We start from the raw sequence: 27,563 nt of genomic DNA on the forward strand, positions 1-27,563 counted from the left end.
TTAACGTCTACCCCTAACCCAACCCTCACAGTAATGTAAAAAAAAAGTAATTATAAAGAGTATTATTCATATTATTTATTAAATAACCCATTAAATTGTATTTATTAACGTCTACCCCTATTCCAACCCTCACGATGATTTAAAACAGTAATTATACAGAGTATTTTTCATATTATTTATTAAATAACCCATTAAATTGCCTTTTATTAACGTTCACCCCTACCCCCACCCTCATAGTAATATAAAAACAGTAATTATTGTTGTACAGTGTCACAAAAATGATGCTATTATATTGTACGTACGTACCCATAGCTGAATCCCTTCTAGACTTCACCATTGTAATTGGGATTTCATTCTATATTTATAGATTATTGACCATTGGCCCATGAACTTTTCCTGCTTTTTGTCATACTATTTCATAACTGTAACAAGTTATTCATTCAATCATATCTTCACATTAAAACAGCTATCGTCACATTCTTTATCAATATGTGGACTTTTTTGGATTCTCAGAAGCTGTGAAAATTAAAAATGTAAATCAGGAACTAAATTAGGACCATTGTTATTGTTTACATTCCTCAAAAGGATAGAAGGACAGTCGACAACATCGTGCATAGCAATCAATAATTTATTTGTTAATATTACATCAACATAACATTGAACATCATTCGATCCAAAAGTAAACATATACTGTATAGACAATTCACGAGAAATAAGAATTATTCATTTAAAACTGTAGCTACAAATGATGATTGCATGAACAAAAATAAAATAAAACGTATTTAAAAAGGTGCAATTGTGAAACATAACTGTTAATGCATAAATGGAAATATGCGAAAATTATTGCATAGTTCGAAATGTGTCAAATCCACTATAATCATTCCTGTTGTGATATTATTTGTAAAATGTTTATGAATGTACGTTAATGTTAACCGATGTATTATTACAACATAATGGAAATATTAACATCCTTTTTGATGGTTAAAGTATTCATGAAGTCAAAATGTACAATGTAGCTTGGTGCACATTGATATTCTTAAGGTGAACAATTAATCAGTGCAAATGAATTCACCCATTAGGACACTAACATGATGTCAGTCAGATTGGTGTTGTAACCCAACGTAATAGGACAATGCATTTTGTTCGGTAATGAAAATCGGCTTGACGTCAGAACCCAACGTCAGGCCAATGTCCAACATCAGACAGACGCTACGTTTTTGTCACTTTCCAATGCAACCTAAAACCAACTAAATATCAACGTCTAATGATGTTACAGCTTGACGTTGTGTGGACGTTACCTTTATAACGTTTATCAGATGTTGGATTTTGGTTGCCATACCTGATGAATAAATGTCAGTATTTGATGACAATATGACGTTGGTTTAAGATGTTGGCTTGATGTTGGATTTTGGTCACTTTATAACACAACCTAAAAACAACCAAATATCAACGTCTAATGATGTTACAGCTCAACGTTGTGTGGATGTTACCACTATGACACTTATCAAACATATTTTGGTTGTCATACCTGATGAATAAATGTCAGTATTTGACGTCAATATGACGTTGGTTTAAGATGTTGGCTCAATGTTCGATTCTAGTCACTTTCCAATACAACCTAAAATCAACCTAATATCAACGTCTAATGATGTTACAGCTTGACGTTGTGTGGACGTTACCACTATGACGCTTATCAGACGTATGTGGTTGCCATACCTGACAAAAAATATCAGTACTTGATGTCAAAATGATGTTGGTTTAAGATGTTAGCTTGATGTTGGATTTAAGTCACTTTTAACACAACCTAAATTCAACCAAATATCAACGTCTAATGATGTTACAAATTGACGTTTTGTGGACGTTACCACTATAACGTCTATCAGACGTTGGATTTTGGTTGCCATACCTGACGAATAAATGTCAGTACTTGACGTCAGTATGACGTTGGTTTAAGATGTTGGCTCGATGTTAGATTGTGGTCACTTTCCAACGTAACCTAAAATCAACTAAATATCAACGTCTAATGATGTTACAGCTTGACGTTGTGTGGACGTTACCTTTATAGCGTTTATCAGATGTTGGATTTTGGTTGCCAAACCTGATGAATAAATGTCAGTATTTGATGACAATATGACGTTGGTTTAAGATGTTGGCTCGATGTTGGATTTTGGTCACTTTCCAACACAACCTAAAAACAACCAAATATCAACGTCTAATGATGTTACAGCTCAACGTTGTATGGATGTTACCACTATGACACTTATCAAACATATTTTGGTTGTCATACCTGATGAATAAATGTCAGTATTTGACGTCAATATGACGTTGGTTTAAGATGTTGGCTCAATGTTCGATTCTAGTCACTTTCCAATACAACCTAAAAACAACCAAATATCAACGTCTAATGATGTTACAGCTTGACGTTGTGTGGATGTTACCACTATGACGCTTATCAGATGTATGTGGTTGCCATACCTGACGAATAAATGTCAGTATTTTATGTCAAAATGATGTTGGTTTAAGATGTTAGCTTGATGTTGGATTTTGGTCACTTTTAACACAACCTAAAATCAACCAAATATCAACGTCTAATGATGTTACAGCTTGACGTTGTGTGGACGTTACCTTTATAACGTTTATCAGATGTTGGATTTTGGTTGCCATACCTGACGAATAAATGTCAGTACTTGACGTCAGTATGACGTTGGTTTAAGATGTTGGCTCGATGTTAGATTGTGGTCACTTTCCAACGTAACCTAAAATCAACTAAATATCAATGTCTAATAATGTTACAGCTTGATGTTGTGTGGACGTTACCACTATGACATCTATCAGAAGTTGAATTTTGGCTGCTATACCTGACGAATAAATGTCAGTATTTGATGTCAATATGACGTTGGTTCAAGATGTTGGCTTAACGTTCGATTTTAGTCACTTTCCAGCGCAACCTAAAAACAATCAAATATCACTATCATCATTTTACATTGTAATTGGACGTCAAAATGACATTGTCATGCTGGCGACCTAAATCTAACCTAATATTAATGATGTTGTGTGTCTGCTGGGCACAGTGAAAAAACAGTTTTGTCAATCTTTCATTAAATCTGTTCATTTTCTTACGCTCTGGAATGGCAGTCCTTCATCGATGTGATTATACGTCTGACTAAGCGAAGTATCCTTAGTCACGCCCCTCCGACAGTTTGTTGTGAGTAAAAAAACAAAGGAGGAGCCCAAAAAGAAAGCCCAGCCCCCCCCTGCTCAATATTCCATTTCAGTTGGAGAAACATTTCATACCAAAATAAAAGCAACTTTCGTTTCACATTTAACACAAAGAGCTTAGAATGATCTAGAGGCGACACTCAATAGAACGTTCCATTGCAACAGCGGCGCCCAGCAACAGCCCCGGATTCCGCCATTTTGGAGTGAAAGCGGTCGGCTGTCCATTGGATCTTTTTGCTGTGGCGATGGCAAGCAGCTGCTTTGTTTTTTATTTATTTATTTATTTTATAAGCGCATTAAAGCTGAAATGCAACCTGAAAAACGCCAATACAACACTTACTATCACAATCATCAGCACTTTTAATAGTTTATTTTACATACTTATAATATGCTGTTGTTCTATCTGCTTGTTAAGTGTTGACGTGTTTGTGACGTGTGTATACTGTTTCCGGGTCCAAGCCGCCACTCATTTGAGTGGAGAAATTATTCGTTTATGATCACTTTTTATTCATATCACACATTAAAGTGAATTTTATATAAAGTCATAGTGTACACAACAATCTCTGGGCTTGCTGCATAACAAATACCAAAATTTTACCAATTTCTAAAAAAAATATGAATCACTTTCTGGCCATTGGATGTTAGGCATGGATATAAATATTGCGAACGTGATTTTCGAAAGTATTAAATCGCTTTGTAAACGTTTATTATTACCATTTCATGAGTCTTCCTATACAGTTGAATAGAGCGCTTGGACCCGGAAGCCGCTTCACGTGATGTCACACTTAACAAGAGGATTGGAATTTTCATTCCAAAATGGCCGCCGCGCCATCTAGTGGCTGTTTCACAAATCGCACTAGAGTGTCGCCTCTTGGTGATTCTATGCTCTTTGTTTAACATAACATAATATAACATAACATAATATAATATATTTAAAATTCACTGACAAAAACTGAAAGGTTCCCATTTATGTAAGGCCCTATGAAATAAATATTTTCCAAATTCTGTTTTACTAATTTTCCAAATTGCATTTTTTTTATCTTTAAATGTTTATTGGTTAAAATAAATTTAAGCAATCATTCATCATCTCTAATTACTTAAAAACATGAAACTTATTCAATATATTTTTTAAAGATTATTACTCACAATTATTTATTTATTATTTATTCATTACAAAAAATTATTATTTATGAATCTAGTTAAATAAACAAATGATGTTTTCAGCAATTCAGTTGAATTTCTGTTGAAACTAATACATGGAAAAACAACTGGGTCAATTATACGTTTAATCATTGATCAGCCCTCTCTGCTGTACAATAGTATTGAGTAGTAAAATAGTAAGTAATCAAACCAGACTTTTATTTTGACAGGTATTCGTGAAGACACTTAGGTTTCTGTGTTTTACTGATATTTCTTCTTTTTATTTTTTTTTTCAGGTTAGTCCCTTTATTAATCCGGGGTCGCCACAGCAGAATGAACCGCCAGCTTATCCAGTATATGTTTTAAGCAGTGGATGCCCTTTGAGCCGCAACCCATCTCTGGGAAACATCCACACACACTCATACAATACAGACAATTTAGCCAACCCAATTCATCTGTACCGCATGTCTTTGGACTGTGGGGGAAAACGGAGCACTCGGAGAAAACCCACAGGAATGCAGGGAGAACATGCAAACTCTACACAGAAACATCAACTGACCCAGCCGAGGCTTGAACCAGCCACCTTCTTGCTGTGAGGCGACAGCACTCCTTACTGCTTTGCCTTATTTTCCTGATATGATGATAGTTTATCAGAATAAAACGGTAAAATCAGATGAAGTGACTCTAAAATAGGCAATAAATCTGTGTGTAGTAAAACTAAACTTAATTCCAGACACTCCGTTCATGCAGACTTCATATTTAAATCACCTTTCTGCAGTTTAATAATCAACATTTGAAGAGACAGTTCACCCAAAAATGAAAATTCTGTCATCATTCACTCATCCTCTACTTGTTTCGAACCGGCTTGAGTTTCTTTCTTCTGTTGAACACAAAGGAAGATATTTTGTTGAATGTTGGAGAAAAAAACACCCATTGCTTCCCATAATATTTTTGTTTTTTTCCAACATTCTTCAGAATATCTTCATTTGGGTGAACAATCCCTTTCATTATTTTAGATGCAAAGCTATATTTAGATTTACCAAAAGTAAATTCTGTTTTTGCAACGAAAAAAACATTCAATCAACTTAATTTGCCACTGTTTTCAGTCATTAATTAAGTTGAAATAACTTACTTCATTCAGGCGTAACAAGGTTTTTAAGGTGATTCAATGTTTTGCTTGTTTTTAGTGAGTGTATGATCATAAACCCTAGAAATGTCTGAAAATATCTCATCGTTGCATTAACCATCCATGGTCATCCAGACATACCTTCACCCTGTTGAATATAAAATGACGTGGCATGCTCACATTTCCGCAGTTCAGGAGTTCACTGACTTTGATTATTAGTTTGTTTTGTAGGCATAAGACAGACAAAGTCATCAAAAACCGAAGCTGCCCATCCATTTGTGTTGCAGAAAGATCATTATGTAGAGCTAGATGACATGATCCAGCATTTGCATGGACTCCATGATGGCCTCGTCCTGCGCACAAAATTAATAAAACACAAAAGATATTAAACAGCAGCTCTCATTTATTCACTTAAAGAGCCCCTATTATGGGTTTTTGAAAATAAGCTTCCATGCAGTGTGTAACACAGCGGATGAAAACATCCAGCTAGATGAGGTTTAAATCTAAAAGTGCAGCGTGTTTAAAACTATTGATTCTGTAGCGAAATATTTGACTCAGAGTTGAATAAATGAATCGAGTTGGGTTCGGATCTTTTGTTGGATCGCATTGACGTCGATACAGTACAGGCCTGGATATGGGTGCTTTCACACCTGTGAATCGATTCATTTGCTCCGAAACAGGGATTAAAATTGTTACAGTGTTGCTCTTTGTTCTTGGTGCGGTTCGCTTTCACACTGCAAAGTTTCTGCAAAGTCATGTGTGAGTAAACTCTCCTCACACTGGTCAGAGTTTCACGGTTTAGCTGTCGGGGGGTGGTGGTTTGGTGGTGTTTGACAGGGTGCGCGCAACATGTCTGAAGAACATGGAGGGATGCGGTGGGGAGGGGTGAGAAGGGTGCGCAACGTATTTGAGGACCGTGAGGGAGACACGCGATTACCGGGAGATTATCACGTGGTGTTCAGGTCGTAATTAATTGGTTCAGGTGTGTTTGATATGGGTAGCAATTGAAATCTGCACGAGTGCGCAACGTATTTGAGGACCGTGAGGGAGACACGCGATTACCGGGAGATTATCGCGTGGTGTTCAGGTCGTAATTAATTGGTTCAGGTGTGTTTGATATGCATAGCAATTGAAATCTGCAGGAAGGTGGCTTTCCAGGAACAGGGTCGGCCACCCCTGCTCTATGATGTTGATGTGAATTTAGAGTTTTGATTGTGTTTTTGTTCTTGCTGTTAGTCGCTGTTGCTGTTTTGTCTGTGAGGATCCCCTGATCTCTGATGTCAGAACTCCCCTGGGAATCAAGGAGTTTAAATATCACGTGACACACACCTCGCATCGCGCAGATAACTCCACTGTCTGAACACACTAGTTTGGAAATGAGCGCCACCCTCTGTAAGTTTTCTCTGTCTTTTTGGTTAGAAGAGCAGTTTTAGTTTTAGCGTGAAAGCGCTGAAGTTGTTTTGATTGTTTATTTTCTATTAGATAGTTTCAAGGGAAAAATTCAGCTAGATTTAGGGGTTTTGATATGTTGCTTTCATTAATTTGCCGCCACTTAATTCTTGTTTCCTCCATCCATAATATTCATTCATTCATTTTCTTGTCGGCTTAATCCCTTTATTAATCCGGGGTCGCCACAGCGGAATGAACCGCCAACTTATCCAGCAAGTTTTTACGCAGCGGATGCCCTTCCAGCCGCAACCTATCTCTGGGAAACACCCACACACACATTCACACACACACTCATACACTATGGACAATTTAGCCTACCCAATTCACCTGTACCGCATGTCTTTGGACTGTGGGGGAAACCGGAGCACCCGGAGGAAACCCGCGCGAAGGCAGAGAGAACATGCAAACTCCACACAAAAACGCCAACTGAGCCGAGGCTCGAACCAATGCCCCAGCAACCTTCTTGCTGTGAGGCGACAGCACTAGCTACTACGCCACTGCTTCGCCCCTCCATCCATAATATACTTTGATTTATTTATTTGTGAGATCCTGTATATATTTTTGCTGTTTAACTTCTCACTTTTGTAAGTGAATTCACTTATTTTTTCAGTATTTTGGTCGTCGTTTTGCTATTTTGCCACCAACTCACCACAAAATTTAATCATATCAAATGTTACCTCTTTTAACCCCTAGAGCCAAACTTGAAAGTCGTAACACTCATTAAGAGAATAAGCACAGCCCTGTTAGACCATGCACCGGGGCACAGAGCATATTTTTCCGTCCTTAAAATAGCAAAAGAGACAGATACGCCCTTAATGTGTTTGCATCATACGCTTTAGACTTTGCGTCTAGATCATTCAAATACAGCCCAAAGTGTTGTTTCAGCTCATTTCAAATTAGTAGTTTTTCTTTTAAATGTAAGTTATGCCTTAAGCATCGTTATCATCCTATAATAAAGTCTCAGGTTACAGTCTAAAAAGAGGTCACAGCATTTTTATTTAATAAGCATAAAATATGTAGGAGTCATAATTAGCTTTTGCTGTCGTGCTTGTACCTTTTGACAGGACTCCAGAAACTCCTCCATCGTGATCACGCCGTCATTGTTGCGATCCATTTTCTGCAAACAGGAAAAACACAACAATCCATAAATCATTCCCTTGAAATTCACCAACAAAGATGTGTGGTGAGCGTTTATAATAACCATTATCATAATCATAATAATATATTTTAATATGATTAAAATAATAATAAAGATTTTAAAAATATATAAATTAAGAGAATATACAATTTGTAGTTATATATTAGCTCTCATTCGTGAATACATTTTCTAGAAATGTGATTATTTAACATTATTTAATATAATTATTTATTTTAATTAGTATTAGTATTATTATACAGTTAACATTAAAATAAGAATTAATCCCTATTGCATAATGTCAAGCATTTAAAATATTAATAATATTAATAGCTACTAAAAATAATAATAATAATAATACAATTATTAATAAAATTAAATATATACCTTTTGTAGTTACATTAACACTCATAATAATAATAATAATAATAATAATAATAATAATAATTCATTCATTCATTTTCTTTTCGGCTTAGTTTTATTAATCTGGTGTCGCCACAGCGAAATGAACCACCAACTTACTTATCCAGCACATGTTTTACGCAGCGGATGCCCTTCCAGCTGCAACCCATCTCTGGGAAACATCCATACACACTCATACAAAACGGACAATTTAGCCTACCCAATTCATCTGTACCGCATGTCTTTGGTCTGTGGGGAAAACCGGAGCACCCGGTGAAAACCCATACGCAGGGAGAACATGCAAACTTCCCACAGAAACACCAACTGAATGAGCCGAGGCTCGATATCAATATTAATACCAATAATAATAACAAAATGAATAATAATAATAACAATAATATTAATAACAACAACAACAATAATAATAATAATAATAATAACAATAACTATAATAATAACAATAATATTAATAATAATAATAAGAAGAAGAAGAAGAATACCAATAATAATAACAATAATAATATTAATAATAATAATAATAATAACAATAATAATAATGATGATAGTAATTGTATTAATATTAATACTAATAATGGTGATAATAATAATAATAATAATAATAATAATAAATTTTGATGATAATAATAATAATAATAATGGTGATAATAATAATAATAATAGTGATGATAGTAATAATAATGATGATTAGTATTATTACTGCTACTACTATTAATATGTACACCAATTTAATTTTTTGGAATAAAGTAAATTAATCCAAACAAAAATTTGTGATTATATTATTTTGGAATAAATATAACAAACAAAACAATCATAATAGAAATAATCAATAATCAATTGCAATTAAAAATGTATAAAAATCTAAAACATTTTGTCTGATCATCTCTCAGCATTTCCAGCTTCAACTCTCTTGCGTTAAAGAAATGATTCGCAAAATACCTGAAAGAAGCTCTCCACGTGTTCTCTGGGCGCGCTGTCGTTTATGCACGGACACGTATTCTTCCCCATCATATCATAAATGGATTTCATAATATCATTCATCTCCTAAAACAGACAGAATAACAGCATGAGCACATCCGCAATGGCGCAGACACACACTGTAAACAATATCTGTTAATGAACAGTTTCCGTATCTTGTGATTCACAAGTGTTTATTTATGATTGTGAATTGCAATATGAGATGTTGATCTCTGCTCTGTCCACTTTTTAAGTTGAAAATTCAACTCTATCATTTAAAGTGACTATTTTTGATGTTTTATAAGTAATATAATATATAATAAATAATATGTAGAGACATAAGTCTGCAGAATAAGGTGCTGCAGTTTATTGTAGTGTAATATACAACACCAACCCAGACAATATAGCACAGCACACTATTACCAATGTTTATAAAGGTCACTATTTTGAACTTTTCAAGCTTAAAAGTAGCTGGAGGAAAGATCATGCTCCCATGATGCAATTTAAAAGCAGAAATAAACAAGGAAATTAAAAAAATATGAATTACAAAATGTGGAAAACGGCTACTTTACAAATATTTCTTACCGTATGTTAACACCGAAAGCGGCGAGAGCGTCAAAGTAGCCGAAAGTCATGCATTTTCAATGCAGTCAGAAAGGAGGCTGCGTCCTAAACTGCATACTTCCATACTATATAGTACACTAAAATCAGTATGCGAGACAAGTAGTATGTCCGAATTCATAGAATTCGAAAATCAGTATGCGAGAAGTACCCGCATGACTTACTACTTCCGGCGAGATTCTGGAGTGCGCATCCCATGCATGCTGCGCTATCCCTTGATGCCCCGCGAGCAAATTCATGAATGCGACGCAACTGACACAAGTAGGTAACATGACCATGACAAAATGGCGGATGTAGTACGTGCGAATTCCATTCATGCTTTTCACATTCATACTGGCTGTTTCTCAATATGCGTTCTTCAGCGGTCTTCCGTCCTCGTGTTTTCGTGCAACGTCATCATCAGCTGCCTAAAGCCTGGTTTATACTTCTGCGTCAGGTGACCGGCGTAACTCACGGCGCATGCAACGCGCGTAGCTGTGCATTTATACTTCTGCGCGCTGTCTCTGTTGGTCTGCATTAACACTTGTGAAACGCTAGTTGACAGTGAGGTGTAAATGTTCCTCTGTGTCGAGTTTCTTCGCTGCTTTTTTGCTTTACATGAACACTTCCTGGTTGTACAAGTGGCTCAAACTTGCTCATTTTGAGGCAGGAACCGGCGGACGTGCAACAACTTTAACTATGAGGTAAACACAAAACAAAACTTTCCATCCGGAGCTCCTTCACGGGACTCCACACTTGTAAACAATCATTCGCGCGGCTCTCGGTCCCGCCCAGACTCGTCAGCGCTACCAAGCCGACCAATCACAGAGCTTACAATACACGTTGTTGCGATGCGTAGTTACATTTTTTGAGAGGTGCACGTCAGTGACTGCGACGGCCACAGCGAAGGGCTATGCGTCAGCGCCGTAGCATACGCCGGCGTTTGACGCAGAAGTATAAATCAGCCTTAAGTTCAGTTCCAATACTCAAGACCGCAAGTACGGAGGACACGTGAAACTTCCCGGATGTGATCTTGATATCGAGGATGCCACAATGCAGACTTCCGACAGGCACCGAACTCGCTCTGGAAGTCCCAGAAGTCATTGCGACTGGAAGTGGGAAGCGCAGCATTTTATTTAGATTTATTATTAAAGTTCAGAGATATCACTTATTTATCTCAGGAGTTTCCCTAAATGAAAAGGTGAAAGTAAACATTAACATGAATATCTTAATAAAGGAATAAACACATTAAGGGTGTTTGTTTGCTGAAATTCGTATTAAAATTTGTTTATTTATATTGTGCAGAGTATACGTTATTTCTAATGTTTTTATGCAAAGTATATATTTTGAAGAGGGGGGAAAACAACAAATCGTTGTATGAATGCTGTAATATTTAAATAATTTCCATTTAAAACACGTGAAGGTCATGTGACCATCAGGAAGAACACAGCATCCCATTTCTCAAAGGACACGTTCTCTGCCCTCGCGGTCTCCTGAGTTCGTTCCATGGACACCTGGCAATACCGGTCTCCACAAGAATGCAAGTCCGTTGTCTACGTTCTTGGAAGTGAGAAACAGCCACTGTATAGAACGTACTTTTCTAACGGCCAAGTAGTACGTTTAAATTCAAATGCAGTACCTACTAAGTAGTAGGCGGTTTCGGAGGCAGCTGAAGTCCACCGCTTGAGAGCAGTTCAGAGAACACAGACCTGTGAATTTTGGTTCCGACCACAGTTTTTCCCAAGGGCTTGATTATTGGGGTCGCCAGATTTTCAAGTAATTACAATGTTTTCTTACAGGAATGTGCAGAAATTCGCGTGAGATTCCTTTTTTAAGATCTTAAAAAAGGAATCTCACGCGACAGTACAAAACAGTATTTCTGCTTCAGGATATTTCAGCCATATGGACACAGTGGATAATTAAGTGGAGCAAAGCCACACCACATGCAGCTCAATCTTCCATTGTTAAATGCGCAACATTTTCACGCTAGCCAGCATGTTTTATGCAGGAATGTAGCTGATCTGATTTGCTGCAACGGCCCCTTTAAATACGAGATCAATGTAGCGAATTTTGACGCTCTCGCTGCCGGAGCTGAAGGCAGACAGCGTTGTCACCAGGGCGGCCAGAGCGACCTTGGACACTTTCACCGCATTCGGTGCATTGGCATTACACTGCAGCTAATAGCATTAGTGTTGGCGTAAACACCTTTACCTCTTTAGTGATGCAGCCGTCTTTATTGAGATCGTACAAACTGAAGGCCCAGGATAGTCTGTCGGTGACTGTGCCGCGCAAAATGATCGACAGGCCCACCACAAAGTCCTAAGGCCAAACAGAAATGAGAGACTGGTGAGTCTGTGATGTAAACATATTCATTAAATGACGCTTATGATTTTGAATTCAAATATAGGAAACTACATTAAAGAGCCTTCATTATACATGCAAAAGGGTCCTATTTTGGTTTTAAGGGTCTCCAACAACCGGCTGAAAAGGCCCGTGCACACAGAGAAGCTTTTTGCTCGTGTTTTCCAAAGACCGCCTAACGCCTTGTGACTAAATAAAGGGCGCCAATGTGATCATGCACAACAATGCGCAAAACAGCAGGTGTAGAAACGTCATTTTTAAAGAAACGCCTCATGCTCTTTTTTTTGTTTTGATGCGCCACGTCAAAACCTTCTCCGCCAATAAGATTGGCACTTTTGTTCACGTGCACGGAGCTGCTAAAGTAAACAGCACTAGGAGGCGCTCAAGCACAAAACTGTCAATGTGAGCGCACATTGAAGAGGATGCCCAGAGGTGATATGAACGTGAAGCTGCTTATTGCTCTTGTGAACAATAATCAATTCTTCATCGATACAGCTGGAGCTGGTGCTTGAACCATCCATGCGTGTTCGAGTCACCAGTAACTTTAACAACAAGCGTGTGAACTTCCCTTCATCCTCTTCTTCTGTGTTATAAGCGGGCTGTCAGAAGCTTAAAGTTGTTTAGCGCCATTTAACATCAAGGAGTGATTTTTGCATACTCTTTTGCTCGACGCCAGTTAAAAATTGATTGGGTTTGAATCCAGAAAAACGTCTCATAAAACACTAACGATAAACGCAAAGGAAAGTCGTCCCAGTGTGTACAAGCCTATATGCTTGCAAGGTCAAAAAACACTTTCATTGTCTTATAATCTGCATTTATTTTTACCTAATTATCCCAGCGACTCCCATATGATTTGTTAAGTGCTTCATTTGTTCCCAAACCCCTCCTTAGCGCAAAGCTAATCTCCCGTATTTCAGACCCATCTCCCGCCACCCTCCCATTTTGTTATTTATCGGGTCCTCAGCATTTTGGTGTGTTCTGTGAAACCCCTTGAAAACCAACTTTGGTATAGGATCCGATTGCAACGGCTGCCCGAAAAACGCTTTATAGTAATCAAACCAAACCAAATCAGGCCTTTATTTGTCACATACACTTTAGTAGAGTGAAATTGAACCTATGAAGCATATGTTTATACACTCTCAGAAAAAAAAAGGTAGGCGTCCTTTCTAATACCTCAAGGGTACATATTAGTACCTCAAAAGTACAAAAGTGTTCCTCTTAAACATTTTAGGTACCAATATAAACCCAAATTTATCTTTTAGCACACAAAATAAGAATTTCTTAGCCACAATTTTGACAAAAGTGTCAAACAGGGAAATACAGCTGTATAGGTGCACTTTTTAATTCAACAAAACTTTCCTTTAAAAAAAGAATTATTGTCATGTATCTAAAATATGCACAGTAATCTGTCCTAGCTAAAAGTCCCGGATCAGCGGTTACCTACACATAAACGGAGAGTAATCTCCCTTTAAAGCAATGTAATTGTAAAAATATGATTAAACCATATTAACAAATATAATAATATATTATTATTTTAATATAGGCCTATAGGTTTATATAGGCCTGTTTATCTGTTCAAAGAATAATTCAAATGAAAGCAGTGACCGCTGCTGCTTACAAAAGAATATGTGTTTTATTTTTTACATTTTGAGCTCTTGAAAGCAGCAGGATTGTGGGTGCATGATCATCGCTCTTTGTCCAGTATTTACCTACTTTTTTGCTGTTTTTCTCGGCGAACAGTTATTTTTGTCAGTCCTGCTGCTTCTCGATTCTAAGATCACATTTGCAAGAATATTGGGCCATGCTTATTGTCCAACTCAAGCTCATTCTGAAAACGTAGCACCGCGGACATTTCTGGAGACGTATGGCTGCATATTGTTTTTTCAAGCGAACGCTACGGGGCGGTGTGACGCCGCTCCTCTTCGCGCTCGCCTGCTGACGGCTCACCTCCACCATTTGGAGGGCTTTCCCGCTGCAACCAGTTTGTCCGGTTAGCTCGTCGTGTTAATTGTCCGGAGGAGGAGCCGGCCGCAGAGATGACCGGGTTCGAGTCCAGGGAAGAGCGGTTCCAGAAATCAGGTAAGACAAAAAACAGAATTTAAAAAATAAAAGCAAACGAGTTTGTAACAGGGTGAGAATGTGGTGAATTCCGAAAACGTGGTCAAAATCGGACAAGGGCTTTTCTTTTTCTGGATGGCTTTTGTAAATCGTCCCTTGGGTTTAAGGAAAGAGAAGGAGGAGGGTGGCTGGGTCGGCCAATGGGCCGGCCGCCCAGTCAATCATTCAGTTAGTCGGTCAATCGGACAGACGGTCGCTCGACAGCGGCCTCTAGCAACTTTTTACGTGAGAACAGAGCGGGCGCAAACAGCGCGTTCGCGAGAGGCGTTCGAGATGCGAAAAAGCGCGCACATCGGCCTCTCACGGCTTCCTGAAAACAAAAACTGCAAAAATACCATTTGTACCATACCATACCTCCCGAGATGTATTTCGCGATCTCCAGAAACGTTCATGGGGCTACGTTTCCAGAATAAGCCTGGGTTGTTATTGTCGAACCCTGCTTTTAACAAAACTACAATTTAAAAACTATTTCCAACCAGCCAAAGTGGCGAGCGGAGGTCTCTGTTTAACCCGCCACAGCTCAAATCTACTTGCATTTGGCGGGTTAATGGGTGTTAATGTAAGGCTCTGCATGTCAGCATTGCCTTTTGAGGTTCAAGTATTTATTAAATGAGGAAAAGATTCACGCAGCTTCTCCTACCGCAGCAAATTCCCCTTTTTTGTTGATATTTGGCTCCAGTTAATCAGTGACAATTCTGTTCTCTTTGGATGGAAACAGTGCTTTATTGGCAAATTTGTTTGCGATGTTTCAGTTTTGAGCATAAATTTAATTCGCACCCTTGGATAGAAACACAGCTAGTGAATAAAAATCAAACTGACCTCAAAATTCACTGCTCCATTTTTGCGTCTGTCGAAAGCCTCGAACAGGAAATGTGCATATGCACTAGAATCTTCAAAAGAAGAAAACAGCATGAAACTTAGACTAAGAAATCATTTGAAATCATCATTTAAAGGGAACTAAATAACAAATCTGATTATCTTCAAGCTCTGTGCACTCACCTCCATGAGGGAAAAAGTGAGAGTAGATTAGTTGAAAGGTTTCTTCATTGACTACTCCAGTGGGACAATCCTAGAGCACAACAAAACAAAACACTGTTAAAAGATGCACTGAAAACATATTTACAATGTGTTTAGTAACAATAACCTGATTTAAGAGAAGTATTTAACGGGACAGAGCCCTTTTTTTTGTACACATGAAGAAGAAAATGTTTGCAAACAATTTAACTAATTTGTACATACAGTATGATGGAAAACGCATGACCTGAACAATAAAAAGCATTGACAAGACCCCATAAACCTCACCAATGGGACATGAACTGTTCATACAAAAACATACAAATAAATTAACGTGAATTTATCAAAACGTTGCAACAAAATAACCAAATCATTGTCGAAAAGAACCATGTTAACATCCACAGCAACTGGCAATAGCGATAACTATATTAGCATCCACAACAACAGACGATAACTATAATGATACCTATATTAGTATCCACGAAAACAGACGATTACTATGACAATAACTATTTTAGCATCCACACCGACAGACGATAACTATAATGAAAACTATAGTAGTATCCACAACAACAGACGATTACTACAATAATAACTGTATTAGCATCTACAACAACAGACGATAATTATAATGATAACTAAATTAGCATCTACAACAAAAAACAATGATTATAACAATAACTATATTAGCATCTATGCCAACAGAAGATAACTGTAACGATAACTATATTAGCATTTACAACAACAGATGATAACTATGACTGTAACAATATTAGCATCCACACCAACAGACGATTACTGTAATGATAACTATATTAGCGTCCAAACCAACAGATGATAACTACAGCTATTACAATATTAGCATCCACAACAACAGATGATAACTACAACGATAACTATATTAGCATCTACAACAACAGACGATAACTGTAGCGATAACTATATTAGCATCCACACCAACAGACGATAACTATAACAATAACTATATTAGCATCCACACCAACAGAAGATAACTATAACTATAGTAGTATCTACAACAACAGATGCTAACTATAACAATAACTAAATTAGCATACACAACAACAGACGATAACTGTAGCGATAACTACATTAGCATCCACACCAAGAGACGATAACTATAACTATATTAGCATCTACAACAACAGATGATAACTATAACGATAACTAAATTAGCATCTACAACAACAGATGATAACTATAACAATAACTATATTAGCATCTACAACAACAAATGATAACTATAACGATAACAATATTAGCATTCACACCAACAGACGATAACTATAACTATATTAGCATCTACAACTATAGATGATAACTATAACAATAACTAAATTAGCATCTACAACAACAGATGATAACTATAACGATGACAATATTAGCATTCACACCAACAGACGATAACTATAACGATAACTATACTAGCATCTACAACAACAAATGATAACTATAACGATAACTAAATTAGCATCTACAACAACAGATGATAACTATAATGATAACTATATTATCATCCACACCAACAGACAATAAATATAGCAATAACTATATTAGCACTCACAACAACAAATGATAACTATAACGATAACTATATTAGCATCAACACCAACACACAATAACTACATTAGCGTCCACAGCATCACTAATGACATTTTTAATTGTATTTTTGTCGACTGTTGAAGTTCCCTAAAATTTGTAGATTCTTATCGGCTGTCAATGTTTTCATTGTTCATCAACAAAACATTGTAAACGTGATTCTACACATTGTTGAATCTTTTTAGCCCAATCTGGCTTAATTAGCTTCTTACATTTTTGAAACTTCTGTACAGGATTTGTAGCTCGGTTTTGGTGAACTTGGTCAGCTCCATCAGTTTATCCAGACTGTCCGGCCTGTAGCACACAGTAGCAAGCTCAAAATCCTCCTCTATACTGTCTATAAGAGAGATGAAAAGATACAAGTAATCATACAGACCTTTAAAAACAGCAGTGAATTCATTTAACACAAGAACCACCCCATATACGGTTGAAAGTAAAATGATTCACTCTCCAGCGAAATTTTAAGTCTTTCAAATATTTCCCAAAGTCATGTTCAACAAAGGAGTATGTTTTTTTTAAGTCTCACTTTCTTTAGTTTGGCTGAAACTAAATAAAAAATTAACTTGAAGTGTGTTTAGACTGGTGACACGGTGGCTCAGTGGTTAGCACTGTTGCCTCACAGCAACAAGGTCGCTGGTTCGAGTCCAGGCTGGGTCAGTTTGTGTTTCTGTGTTGGCACGTTCTCCCTGTGTTGGTGTGGGATTCCTCCGGGTGCTCCGGTTTCACAGTCCAAACCAAGCGGCAACCTCCCGCTCTCCCTCAGGAAGCCAATACGGAAGTAACTAAAACTGCAATTCATCCGAAATTCCGCTAGTCCTGGCCGCTCCTGGCTCCAAAACAGAGCAAATTTCAATTGAGCCCACTGTTAGAATGGCCAACTTTACAGCAGAAAAAGGTGTTTACAGCCTGGTACAAAAAAAGATTTTGGTTAAAACAGCTAATATTACCCTTCATGACAACTGTGAGGGGGGTGAATTATTTTATAACTCATCCGTTTCCTTTATATTGAGTTATATTAAGTTTGCCTAATTAAGGGCGTGGCCACTTGAGTGACAGCTAGGTCTCGTTGGTCGCCGTCACGTCACCCCAGCTGAATCCTGCAGATTAGCCACTGAACTCGGCATATTTATCGTATTTCTGTGATGTTTTATGTGGCTTTACACAGTCAATTGCCTTTTGAACTTGTTTCCTACAATTATTAGATGTCATGGCATGCTGAGTGCACTTAATTGTGCTCACAAACCATTCACGTGGCCTCCGTTCCCCATGTGAGTAAAGTTATATACTTATATACCATCTCTATACATGTATTTATTTTATTTAAGATCATTTATCGTTTATATTTATATTTAGAGCTGTAATGCACTGCAGAATCTGTCAGATTGATTAGCTGTAGGCTCTAGAACAGTCATCTGAAGCGTTGTCATTCAGTGTTATGCTGGATTTCATCAATAGTCTTACATTAACTAACACAGACTATATCTGAAGTGTTTGGTAGTAATTCGCGTTTTCCCCCTGTAGAAAAACGTCATAAGAACAATGTTTAGTGGCTCAATGTAGTACTACAGTATTTTTAAAAGACTAAACACTTTATTGATATAGTGTACAACCAAGAAAAAGTGGTCAGAATACAAACGAGTCGCAGGTGATAAAGTATTAAGCGTTCTCCCAAAGTTAAGTGTGTCTGAACCAGGTCCAAGCTAAATGCCAGCAGGTGTCTGTAGCTCCGCTCACTCTCCCTTGTTATGCCCTTGTTTGGTATCCCGCTGTGGGTGTGATGACGCAGTAACAAAATGGCGACGGTTGGCCGCGCCTACTTGTGGCTTCTTTTGCGCTCTTTAGAAACCTATGGGTGACGTCACGGACACTACGTCCATATATTTTACAGTCTATGGTCCAAACGCATGCACTATAGGGGAATTGAATAAACTAAAATGCCCGTAGTGTATTTGTGTGAATGAGTGTTTGGATGTTTCCCAATACTGGGTTGTAGCTGGAAGGGCATCCGCTGCGTAAGACATATGCTGGATAAGTTGGTGATTTATTCCGCTGTGGCGACCCCTGATGAATCCTTACCAAATGTTTATTAAAAATGCCCTAAATGTTTAGTTTACAATACCTATAGGTTTGTTTTACCAGTTGTTTTGTATTTTAGAACTTAATAATTAATGTTTATGAGTTTCCTTAAACATATGCTTTTAAATAACGGTACATGTTTTAATATGGAAATGATTCATAAAATCACATTGAATATTAAATATTTGTATATTGCCGACAGGGAAAACCCCCAATCATAGATATATGTCTATATGTGTATATCTCTGGTTCTGGATGGCCATTCCTCCACTGCACCTTGGTCCCACATTCATTTCAAAGGAGTGCTACCCTGTACTAAAATGGCAGCCCTATGGACACATTCCTTCAAATAGACAACAATAGCATTGGCGACATCTAGTGTAAACATCTATGGTTTGGAACCATATCTATGTCACAGTAAATGGTGACAGAATTTTCATTTTTAGGTGAACAATCCCTTTAAAAGTAGATAAGTGTAATCGTGCAGGAAGAAGAGCGACAGACAGACAGACGGGGACTTGCTTTGTCTGACCGCAGGAGTGGAGTCCACATGACAGCAGGGCAGGAGTTTGAGAAAGCGCTGTTTCATGTTCTTCTTCCTCTGGCCGGAGGGAGGATTACCTGCGCACATCACAAAGAACATCAGGAAACTGCTTAGCCATGCAAAAGGGACTTCGTAAATCATTTAAATTGTATTACAAGGGCACAAAACGACTCGCCAAATGGTGGTCGGTCACAGTCGGTTGGCACAGTTTGCTGCTCTGGATTGGATTCAAGAAATGAACGGGATCATCGAGTTTAAAGAGCGGACTCAAATAAATGCATGAATATTTTTTGTGTGTGTGTTGAAAAGAGAGATCACGTTAGCAAAACATGCTTAAAAAAAAGTGCAGACAATGGAGTGTTGTTCAGAAGCTAAACCAAGCAGCTTTATATTGGTAAACAGCAGGTTTATGTGCTGACAGCCGAACAAACGTAATGTCAAGCTGAAATTCTGGAGGAAAAAAAAGGTCAAACTTTAAATATAAACTTAGAATTATGAGGAAAACAGTGAGAAAACCAGCCCCAGCTCATTCTGAAAACGTAGTCCCGTGGACATTTCTGGAGACCGCGAAATACGTCCCGGGAGGTACGTATGGCTGCATTTAAATTTTTTTTAAGCGAACGCTACGGGGCGGTATGACGCTGTTCCCTTTCGCGCTTACCGGCTGACCGCTTACCTCCGTGTGGAGGACTTTACCGCTGCAACCAGTTTGTCCAGTCAGGTCATCGTGTACGTTGGGAGACTTCAGATGCAGAGAAGAGGAGTTGACCATGGCGACCAGGTTCGAGTCCGGGGAAGAGCGGTTCCAGATATTACGTAAGACAAAAACAGAATCCAAAAAATAAAGTGAACGAGTTCATAACAGGGTGAGAACGTGGTGAAATCCGAAAAACAAGGTTAAAAAATCAGACGAGGGCTTTTCTTTTTCTAGACGACTTTTCTAAATTGTTGCTCGCGTTTAGGGAAGTGAGTGGGCGGGCGGGTCAATCTGTAAAATTGGTTGGGTTTAGGGAAGGAAGAGCCTGGGTCAGCCGATTGGCCGGTCGCACAGTCAATCATTCAGTCAGTCAGACAGCGGCCTCTAGTGGGTTCACGCGAGAACAGCCGGGCGCGAACGACACTCGCGAGAGACATTCGAGATACGAAAAAGAGCACACAGCGGCCTCTCGCGGATTCGCGGATAACTGCAAAAATACGTACCTCCCAGGACGTATTTCGCGGTCTCCAGAAACGTCCGCGGGACTACGTTTTCAGAATGAGCCTGGGTTGGAGAAAACATGATAATCATTCCAAAAAGACAGATTCGTAAATTGTAAACTGGGAATGTCAAGAAAAAAAAGAGAAATGTTAGATGCAAACTGGAAAACTAATTAAAAAAATACAAATTTGAGAAAAAGATAAGATCGGTCAGATGTGAACACAAAATTTTAACAAAAAAAGGAAAAATTTGGAGATTTATATTAATAAAATCCAACAGAAATCTAAGGGATTCCGAAAAAAATAATCTAGTAATTTCATCAACCTTTGCATACCAACATTCGTACTTCATTTGGTCGATACTCTTTTCAGTTTTCTGCTGCTGATGCGTGGAATTACTGCAGCAGACCTTAAAGCTCAGCACTTTCATTACGCTATCATCTTTTAAAAATACAATCCAGTCAATAGTTCAAGATCACTGTGCTTGTTTTGAGTTTTTTTTTGTTGGTTTTATATGTTATTATCTGCATTTGTGAAATTGTTATTGTATTGTGTCCCTACTGCTTTATACTGCATCTGCTTTTCATGTTGCCTCTTGGCCAGGTCGTCATTGTAAATGAGAACTTGTTCTCAATTGACTTACCTGGTTAAATAAAGGTTATTATATTATTTAAAATGTCAATTATATTTCTACAACAAAAGGCAGAATTGGGCCAGCGCTGCCTTAAAGTTTAATTTGCTTGCGACTATTTGTCAATTGCGTGCAAATACAGTCTTAGAATCGAGAAACAGTTTGTGCTTTTAAGCCTTTAAATGTTAACCTTCTTTGTGATGTCGTAAACACCATAATGCTTTTCGGTTCCTCTTATCTGATTGGATGCTGTGAGCATGTTATTTTTGTCTGTAACTTGGTAGCAACCAGTACAGCGAAGAGACAGCAACATGGCGGCAACATCAAATTATGAGGCAAAATATTCTGGAAGCATTTATGCGGGTACAAAAACAATGAAAAAAATGAAGTGAGGTTTTGCACAGTTTGTCGTCAGTTTGGCAAAACAGCCACCATTTGTTAAATCATGCAGAACTGCAGTGAAATACCTGCACATTTTCCCTACTGCTCTTTTTGTTTCCATAACACTTATTAATACATTTTATTTATTTTATATTTATTTATTTTATTTATTCATACATACAGGGACAATGTACAACATGACATGTGCCAGAGTTAGCTATAAAGCTAAGCTGATTTACATCCGTAGTCCCTGGTCAGGAAGTTGTAACAAATTTAACAGTAAAAAATTATACATTACACACTTACAATACATCGTTGTCGATAAAATGAAATCAAATCAATGGCTGCATATTTCCTTTTGTTTAAGCCAAATTTTAAGACCAGTTCTTAAAAGTTATTAAAAGTGGTACTCTCTCTGATATGCACTGGTGTTTGATTCCATCTTTCTGCTGCTCTGACTGAAAAAAATGATTGTCCAAAAGCAGTTCTCTTAAGTTTAACTGAACAATCACCTCTAACCGTTTTATTGACACTTTTAAAATATTAAAACTCTAAATTGGCAGACGTTATTTTTGACGCATTATTTAAAATATGTGGCTAAAGAATAGCTATAAACCTTTTTTTGGGTGGGGCCAGCGAAAATTTTGACAGGGCAAGTAAAAAATCTGAACCACTGGCCTGACCGGGAAAAATCCTTTTGAATTAAACCCTGCTTCTTCATTCATTCATTCATTCATTTTCTTGTCAGCTTAGTTCCTTTATTAATCCGGTGTCGCCACAGAGGGATGAACCGCCAACTTATCCAGCAAGTTTTTTACGCAGCGGATACCCATCACTGGGAAACCCTGCTTCTTCCTTTGATTTTATTTTTTGGTTTCAGTTTATTGCTGCAATGCTGTCACGTAGGCATATGTAGATCCTAGGCATGGGAAGATAACCGTTGTCTGGGTATAACAGGGATTGGAAAACTCAAGGTTTTAAAACCGTTAAAATTTTCTACTATACCGTTCCTAAGGTATTTGTATTATTTTTTATTTACTTTTTTGTTTTTGTTTTTAGGACAGCAATATCTTCAGCAGAAAATATGCTGTTTTAAATAGTAAAAAAAAATCCGTTTTTGAAACAAATGAAGACAGCAGAAGCCAACAATTCATTTAGCCTGACATGTTTACTGCTCCAAATGTTTCTCAAAATAAAATTCTGTTCAAAAGGGAAAAAAAGTTTTTGTTTTTTACCCAGACATGTAAAAAGAGCATATTTTAGAGCAGTAATCACAATACCGTGATACTACGAAATCGTAATATTTTTATACAAGGTTATCATACCGTCGGAATCTTATACCGGCCCATGCCTAGTAGCTCCACCCTCTTCTGAAAAGAGCACAATCGCATTTGAATTTAAATCCACAGTCACTGAAATGCCACACTTAAGCTCAAAGTCTAATTTCTAGTTTCAGAGAATTCTAAAACATTTGAGCTGAAACTTTAGATATACACACTCCACAAAAAACATATATATTTGACTGTCTTTACACAGTCAACTGCCTTTTGGACTTGTTTCCTACAATTATTAGATGCCATGGCATGCTGTGTGCACTTAATTGTGCTCACAAACCATTCACGTGGCCTCCGTTTCCCATGTGAGTAAAGTTATATACTTATATACCATCTCTATACATGTATTTGTTTTATTTAAGATCATTTATTGTTTATATTTATATTTAGAGCTGTAATGCACTGCAGAATCTGACAGATTGATTAGCTGTAGACTCTAGAACCGTTATCTGAAGCGTTGTCATACAGTGTTATGCTGGAGTTCATCAATAGTCTTACATTAACTAACACAGACTATATCTGAAGTGGAAGTAATTCGCGTTTTCCTCCTGTTGAAAAACGTCATATGAAACAATGTTTAGGGACATCAGAAACTTATACTACATTTTGCTAAAGAGGCATTAAAGATCCCCTTTAAATGTCTATTTTCAGAAGTGTCTCAGATAGTCAGCAAAATGAGACTAGATTGACTTAACTGAAAAGCATTCACGTTTTTTTTGTTCCTCAGTCTCATTTGGCCTTGTGTTAAGGAGTATTGACAGACATGAAGGAGCTCATGAAGGTGAAAACAAGACAGAGGCAACAACAAAACTGGCTAGCTGAGCTGAATCCTTAAAAAGGCTAAAGTGATTACAAATCCTTAAAGGAACACTACACTTTTTTTCTGAAAATAGGCTCATTTTACAACTTTAAACAGTTTCATTTGACCATTTTTTAATCCATTTAGCCGATCTAAGAGTCTGGTGGGCAAGTGTATCTGCCTGCGGACTGCAAGAGAGTAGTAACATGAGGGGTCGTAACTTATATTAAGTTAGAGAGGCGTAACTTGCAGTTATCGAGATCATATTGAGCCATGCGAGATGTCACAACGAGATGTTGTTGGCAACCCTGCTAGCCTAGGCTGGTTGGCTGGTTTTAGCTGGTTGACCAGCCTGGTTTTAGAGGGGTTTTGGCCATTTCCAGGCTGGTTTCCAGCCATTTCCAGCCTGGTCTTAGCTGGTCAGGCTGGAAAATAACCAGCCAAATCCAGCTAAAACCAGCTTGACTAGCCTGGTTTAAGCTGGATAAAGCTGGTTTTGGCTGGACTCCCAGCTTGGCTAGGCTGGTCAAGCTGGTTTTAGCTGGTCATCTCCCAGCCTGACCAGCTAAGACCAGGCTGGAAATGGCTGGAAACCAGCCTGGAAGTGGCCAAAACCCCTCTAAAACCAGCCTGGTCGACCAGCCTAGGCTGGTTTAAGCTGGATTTTTCAGCAGGGAAGATGGCGGAAACCCTTAACGGAGAACATTTTCAGCAAATGTGACCGCAGCTGTAAGGGTTTCTCCCGAAGAAAAGTCTCTCAAAGCAAAACGCTAGCAGGTGTCTCACTCTACGCCTCTTTGCCCTTGTTTGGTATCCCCTGATTGGTGCGATGACGAGCAAACAAAACGGCGATGGTTGGCCACGCCTACTGATAGCTTCTTTTGGGTTCTTCATAAACCTATGGGTGACGTCACGAATACTACATCCTCATCTTTTACAGTCTAAGGCAGGCATGACCAACCCTGTTCCTGGAGATCGACCTTCCTGCAGATTTCAGTTGCAACCCATATCAAACACACCTGCCTGTAATTATCAAGTGCTGTTCAGGTCCTAATTAATTGGTTCAGGTGTGTTTGATCAGGGATGGAACTGAACTTTGCAGGAAGGTCGATCTCCAGGGACGGGGTTGAGCACCACTGTTCTATGGTTATGCCCCTCTGTCTTGCAGAGCTTGCACTTTTAGCAAAGCTTAGCATCAATCATTGAATCAGATTAGACCATTAGCATCTCACTCTCAAAAGGTCAATTTTTAAGTGAGATGCTAATGGTCTAATCCGATTCAATAATTGATGCTAAGCTAAGCTAAAAGTGCTCTCACCAGACAAGAACATCTGAATACATTCATAAATGTAAAAACTGAACTCAAGAGGAGTTGTAAAATGAGCCTATTTTCAAGCAAAGTGGAGTCTTTCTTTAAAAGAAAGAGTGCAATCAGATATATACCTAATTAAAGCATTAGATTACCTATATTATAAACAAGGAAAAGGGCAGTTTTTCCACTGTTTAGCAATGACTGCATTAACATGTTTTATACTGTAATGCTAAAGTGGGCAGTGGCACAGCTGTGACACTGACAAAGACAAAGTCTGACTATAAAATGAAACGTTATAAATTATTCAAGCAACGTTATAAAGCTTTTGTTATGATAAGATGTGAGATAAAGCATGAAACGAGTCGAGTGATTTATTTAGACCTACTGTATTTAGCTCATCTGCTCAAAGTTCGATTAGTAAAATGGTTGGTTTTCCTTCGACTTAGTCCCCTAATTCATCAGGGGTTGCCACTGCGGAATGAACCGCCAGCTTATCCAGCATCTGTTTTACACAGCAGATGCCCTTCCAGCTGCAACCCAGTTCTGGGAAACATCCATACACACTCATTCACACATAGGTTTATTCCATTCATTTATTCCATTTATGTGTTTGGATTGTGGGGGAAACCGGAGCTCTCCACACAGACATGCCAGGTGACCCAGCTGAGACTCAAACCAGCGACCTTTTTGCTGTGAGGTGACAGTGCTAACCAATGCGCCACCGTGTTGCCTCTATTTACCTTTGATTTCACAGCAAATTTACAAACCAATAACTTTAATCTGAATATAACAAGCTAAAATACAGTATACATTGTATATTTTGAGCATACAAAACAAATATGAAAGAATAAGCTGATCCCAAATCAGCTGTTTATTCAGTTTTATTCAAATATAATATACTATATAATATAATTTCACTCATTAACGAGTGAAATAAAAAGTTGTGATCATATTTCAGTGAATAAAATCATAACAAGTCGGAGAATAATCGATGAAGAGAGGTAATAAATACACATTCAGTCAGGCGTATGCAAAATTAGCCTATATTTTAATATCACCACAGGATATTGCTAATATAATCTAGATATAGCCACAATTGTGTCATGTTCAAGTACTTTAAGTAAAAACCTAACCAGATATACAACAAAAAACAAACTGAATTGCCATTCAGACAAGTTTGGTGTCAATAAATAATAATATTTACGGCTAAAGGTCATTTAAATTTTACACACAAACGTATGAAAACACGATGTCACATCAATGTGTCATATTAAGTGCACTTACCAGTGAGCAGGTCATTGGATCCGTCACATTCTCCAGAAGTATTGAAACTCTCATCTCTGGATTTCACCTTCATTTTGTCTTCGCGCAAAACAAAAAAGCCCCAGTCAGATAAAACAGCCTACATTTAATCCCTTTAGTGTTAAATAAAATTGAGTTATCCGTCTATAAAGCCAGCAAGTGTTAAGTGTGAGGCTTTGGAGTGCGAATAATGTTGTTACACTTCCATTAGAAAGTTCCCGTCGATCTGCGTGCAGGTTTGAGCTCGCTCCGGTGTCCGGTTCATTGATGCGGAGCGTGTGTACACTGTTCGGAGTGTACTATCAAACCTCACTGATTGTTATTATAAGAGCCTATATATATGGATCCTATACAGCCTATATATCTATATAATCGCCTTACTGCCATCTGCTCTGCCCTGCTGCATCATGAATGAAGCTGCTCAGTGAAACGGTGTCTCCTCAGTCACTCACCGTGTCATCATTGGAACGTTCCAAATCTTAACCGTTTTGTAGGCTGTAGGGCGTTCCAAATCAGTTTAAACGACATTTCGTGATCATGTCGTCATTCTTAGAACACTCCAAAGGAACGTGTGGCTCTTTTGGATTGTTTACATTTACATTTAGAAACAGGCAGCACGGTGGCGCAGTGGGGCAGTACTTTCGCCTCACAGCAAGAAGGTCGTTGGCTCAAGCCTTGGCTAGCCCTGCTAAAAAATCCAGCTTAAACCAGCCTAGGCTGGTTGGCTGGTTTTAGCTGGTCAACCAGGCTGGTTTTAGAGGGGTTTTGGCCACTTCCAGGCTGGTTTCCAGCCTGGTCTTAGCTGGTCAGGCTGGAAAATGACCAGCTAAA

At 38.1% G+C, this 27,563-nt stretch overlaps 1 protein-coding gene across 6 annotated transcripts; it reads right to left on the reverse strand.

The window, feature by feature from the left end:
• Positions 1–610: 610 nt before the first annotated feature.
• kcnip2 (Kv channel interacting protein 2) lies at positions 611–27,382 on the reverse strand. 6 transcript variants are annotated; one of them, XM_073937598.1, is made up of 10 exons: positions 27,185–27,382; positions 26,715–26,792; positions 19,755–19,853; positions 17,369–17,493; positions 15,525–15,594; positions 15,345–15,415; positions 12,258–12,365; positions 9,429–9,533; positions 7,989–8,051; positions 4,258–5,838 (listed from the first exon to the last, which is right to left on the reverse strand). In XM_073937598.1, the coding sequence occupies exons 2-10, from the start codon at positions 26,785–26,787 to the stop codon at positions 5,791–5,793; spliced, it is 762 nt and encodes a 253-aa protein (XP_073793699.1). In that variant the 5' UTR covers positions 26,788–26,792; positions 27,185–27,382; the 3' UTR covers positions 4,258–5,790. The 6 variants fall into 6 exon arrangements, with proteins under 6 accessions (XP_003201187.2, XP_073793699.1, XP_073793702.1 ...); XM_073937601.1 differs by having other exon boundaries at positions 4,490–5,838; positions 19,765–19,853; positions 27,185–27,335; XM_003201139.7 differs by having other exon boundaries at positions 611–5,838; positions 26,715–27,193.
• Between the last annotated feature and the right edge of the window lie 181 nt (positions 27,383–27,563).

This window comes from Danio rerio, chromosome 22 (genome assembly GCF_049306965.1).
Source record: "Danio rerio strain Tuebingen ecotype United States chromosome 22, GRCz12tu, whole genome shotgun sequence".
Lineage (NCBI taxonomy): Eukaryota > Metazoa > Chordata > Actinopteri > Cypriniformes > Danionidae > Danio > Danio rerio.

Coding starts and splice junctions, on each gene's coding strand:
- kcnip2 (XM_003201139.7), bottom strand. CDS start 26,787: ATGAAGGTGAAATCCAGAGATGAGAGTTTCAATACTTCTGGAGAATGT. Junction 15,595..17,368: donor TGTACAGAAGTTTCAAAAAT/GTAAGAAGCTAA, acceptor GTTGTGCTCTAG/GATTGTCCCACTGGAGTAGT. Junction 9,534..12,257: donor ACGGCTGCATCACTAAAGAG/GTAAAGGTGTTT, acceptor TGTCTGTTTTAG/GAGATGAATGATATTATGAA.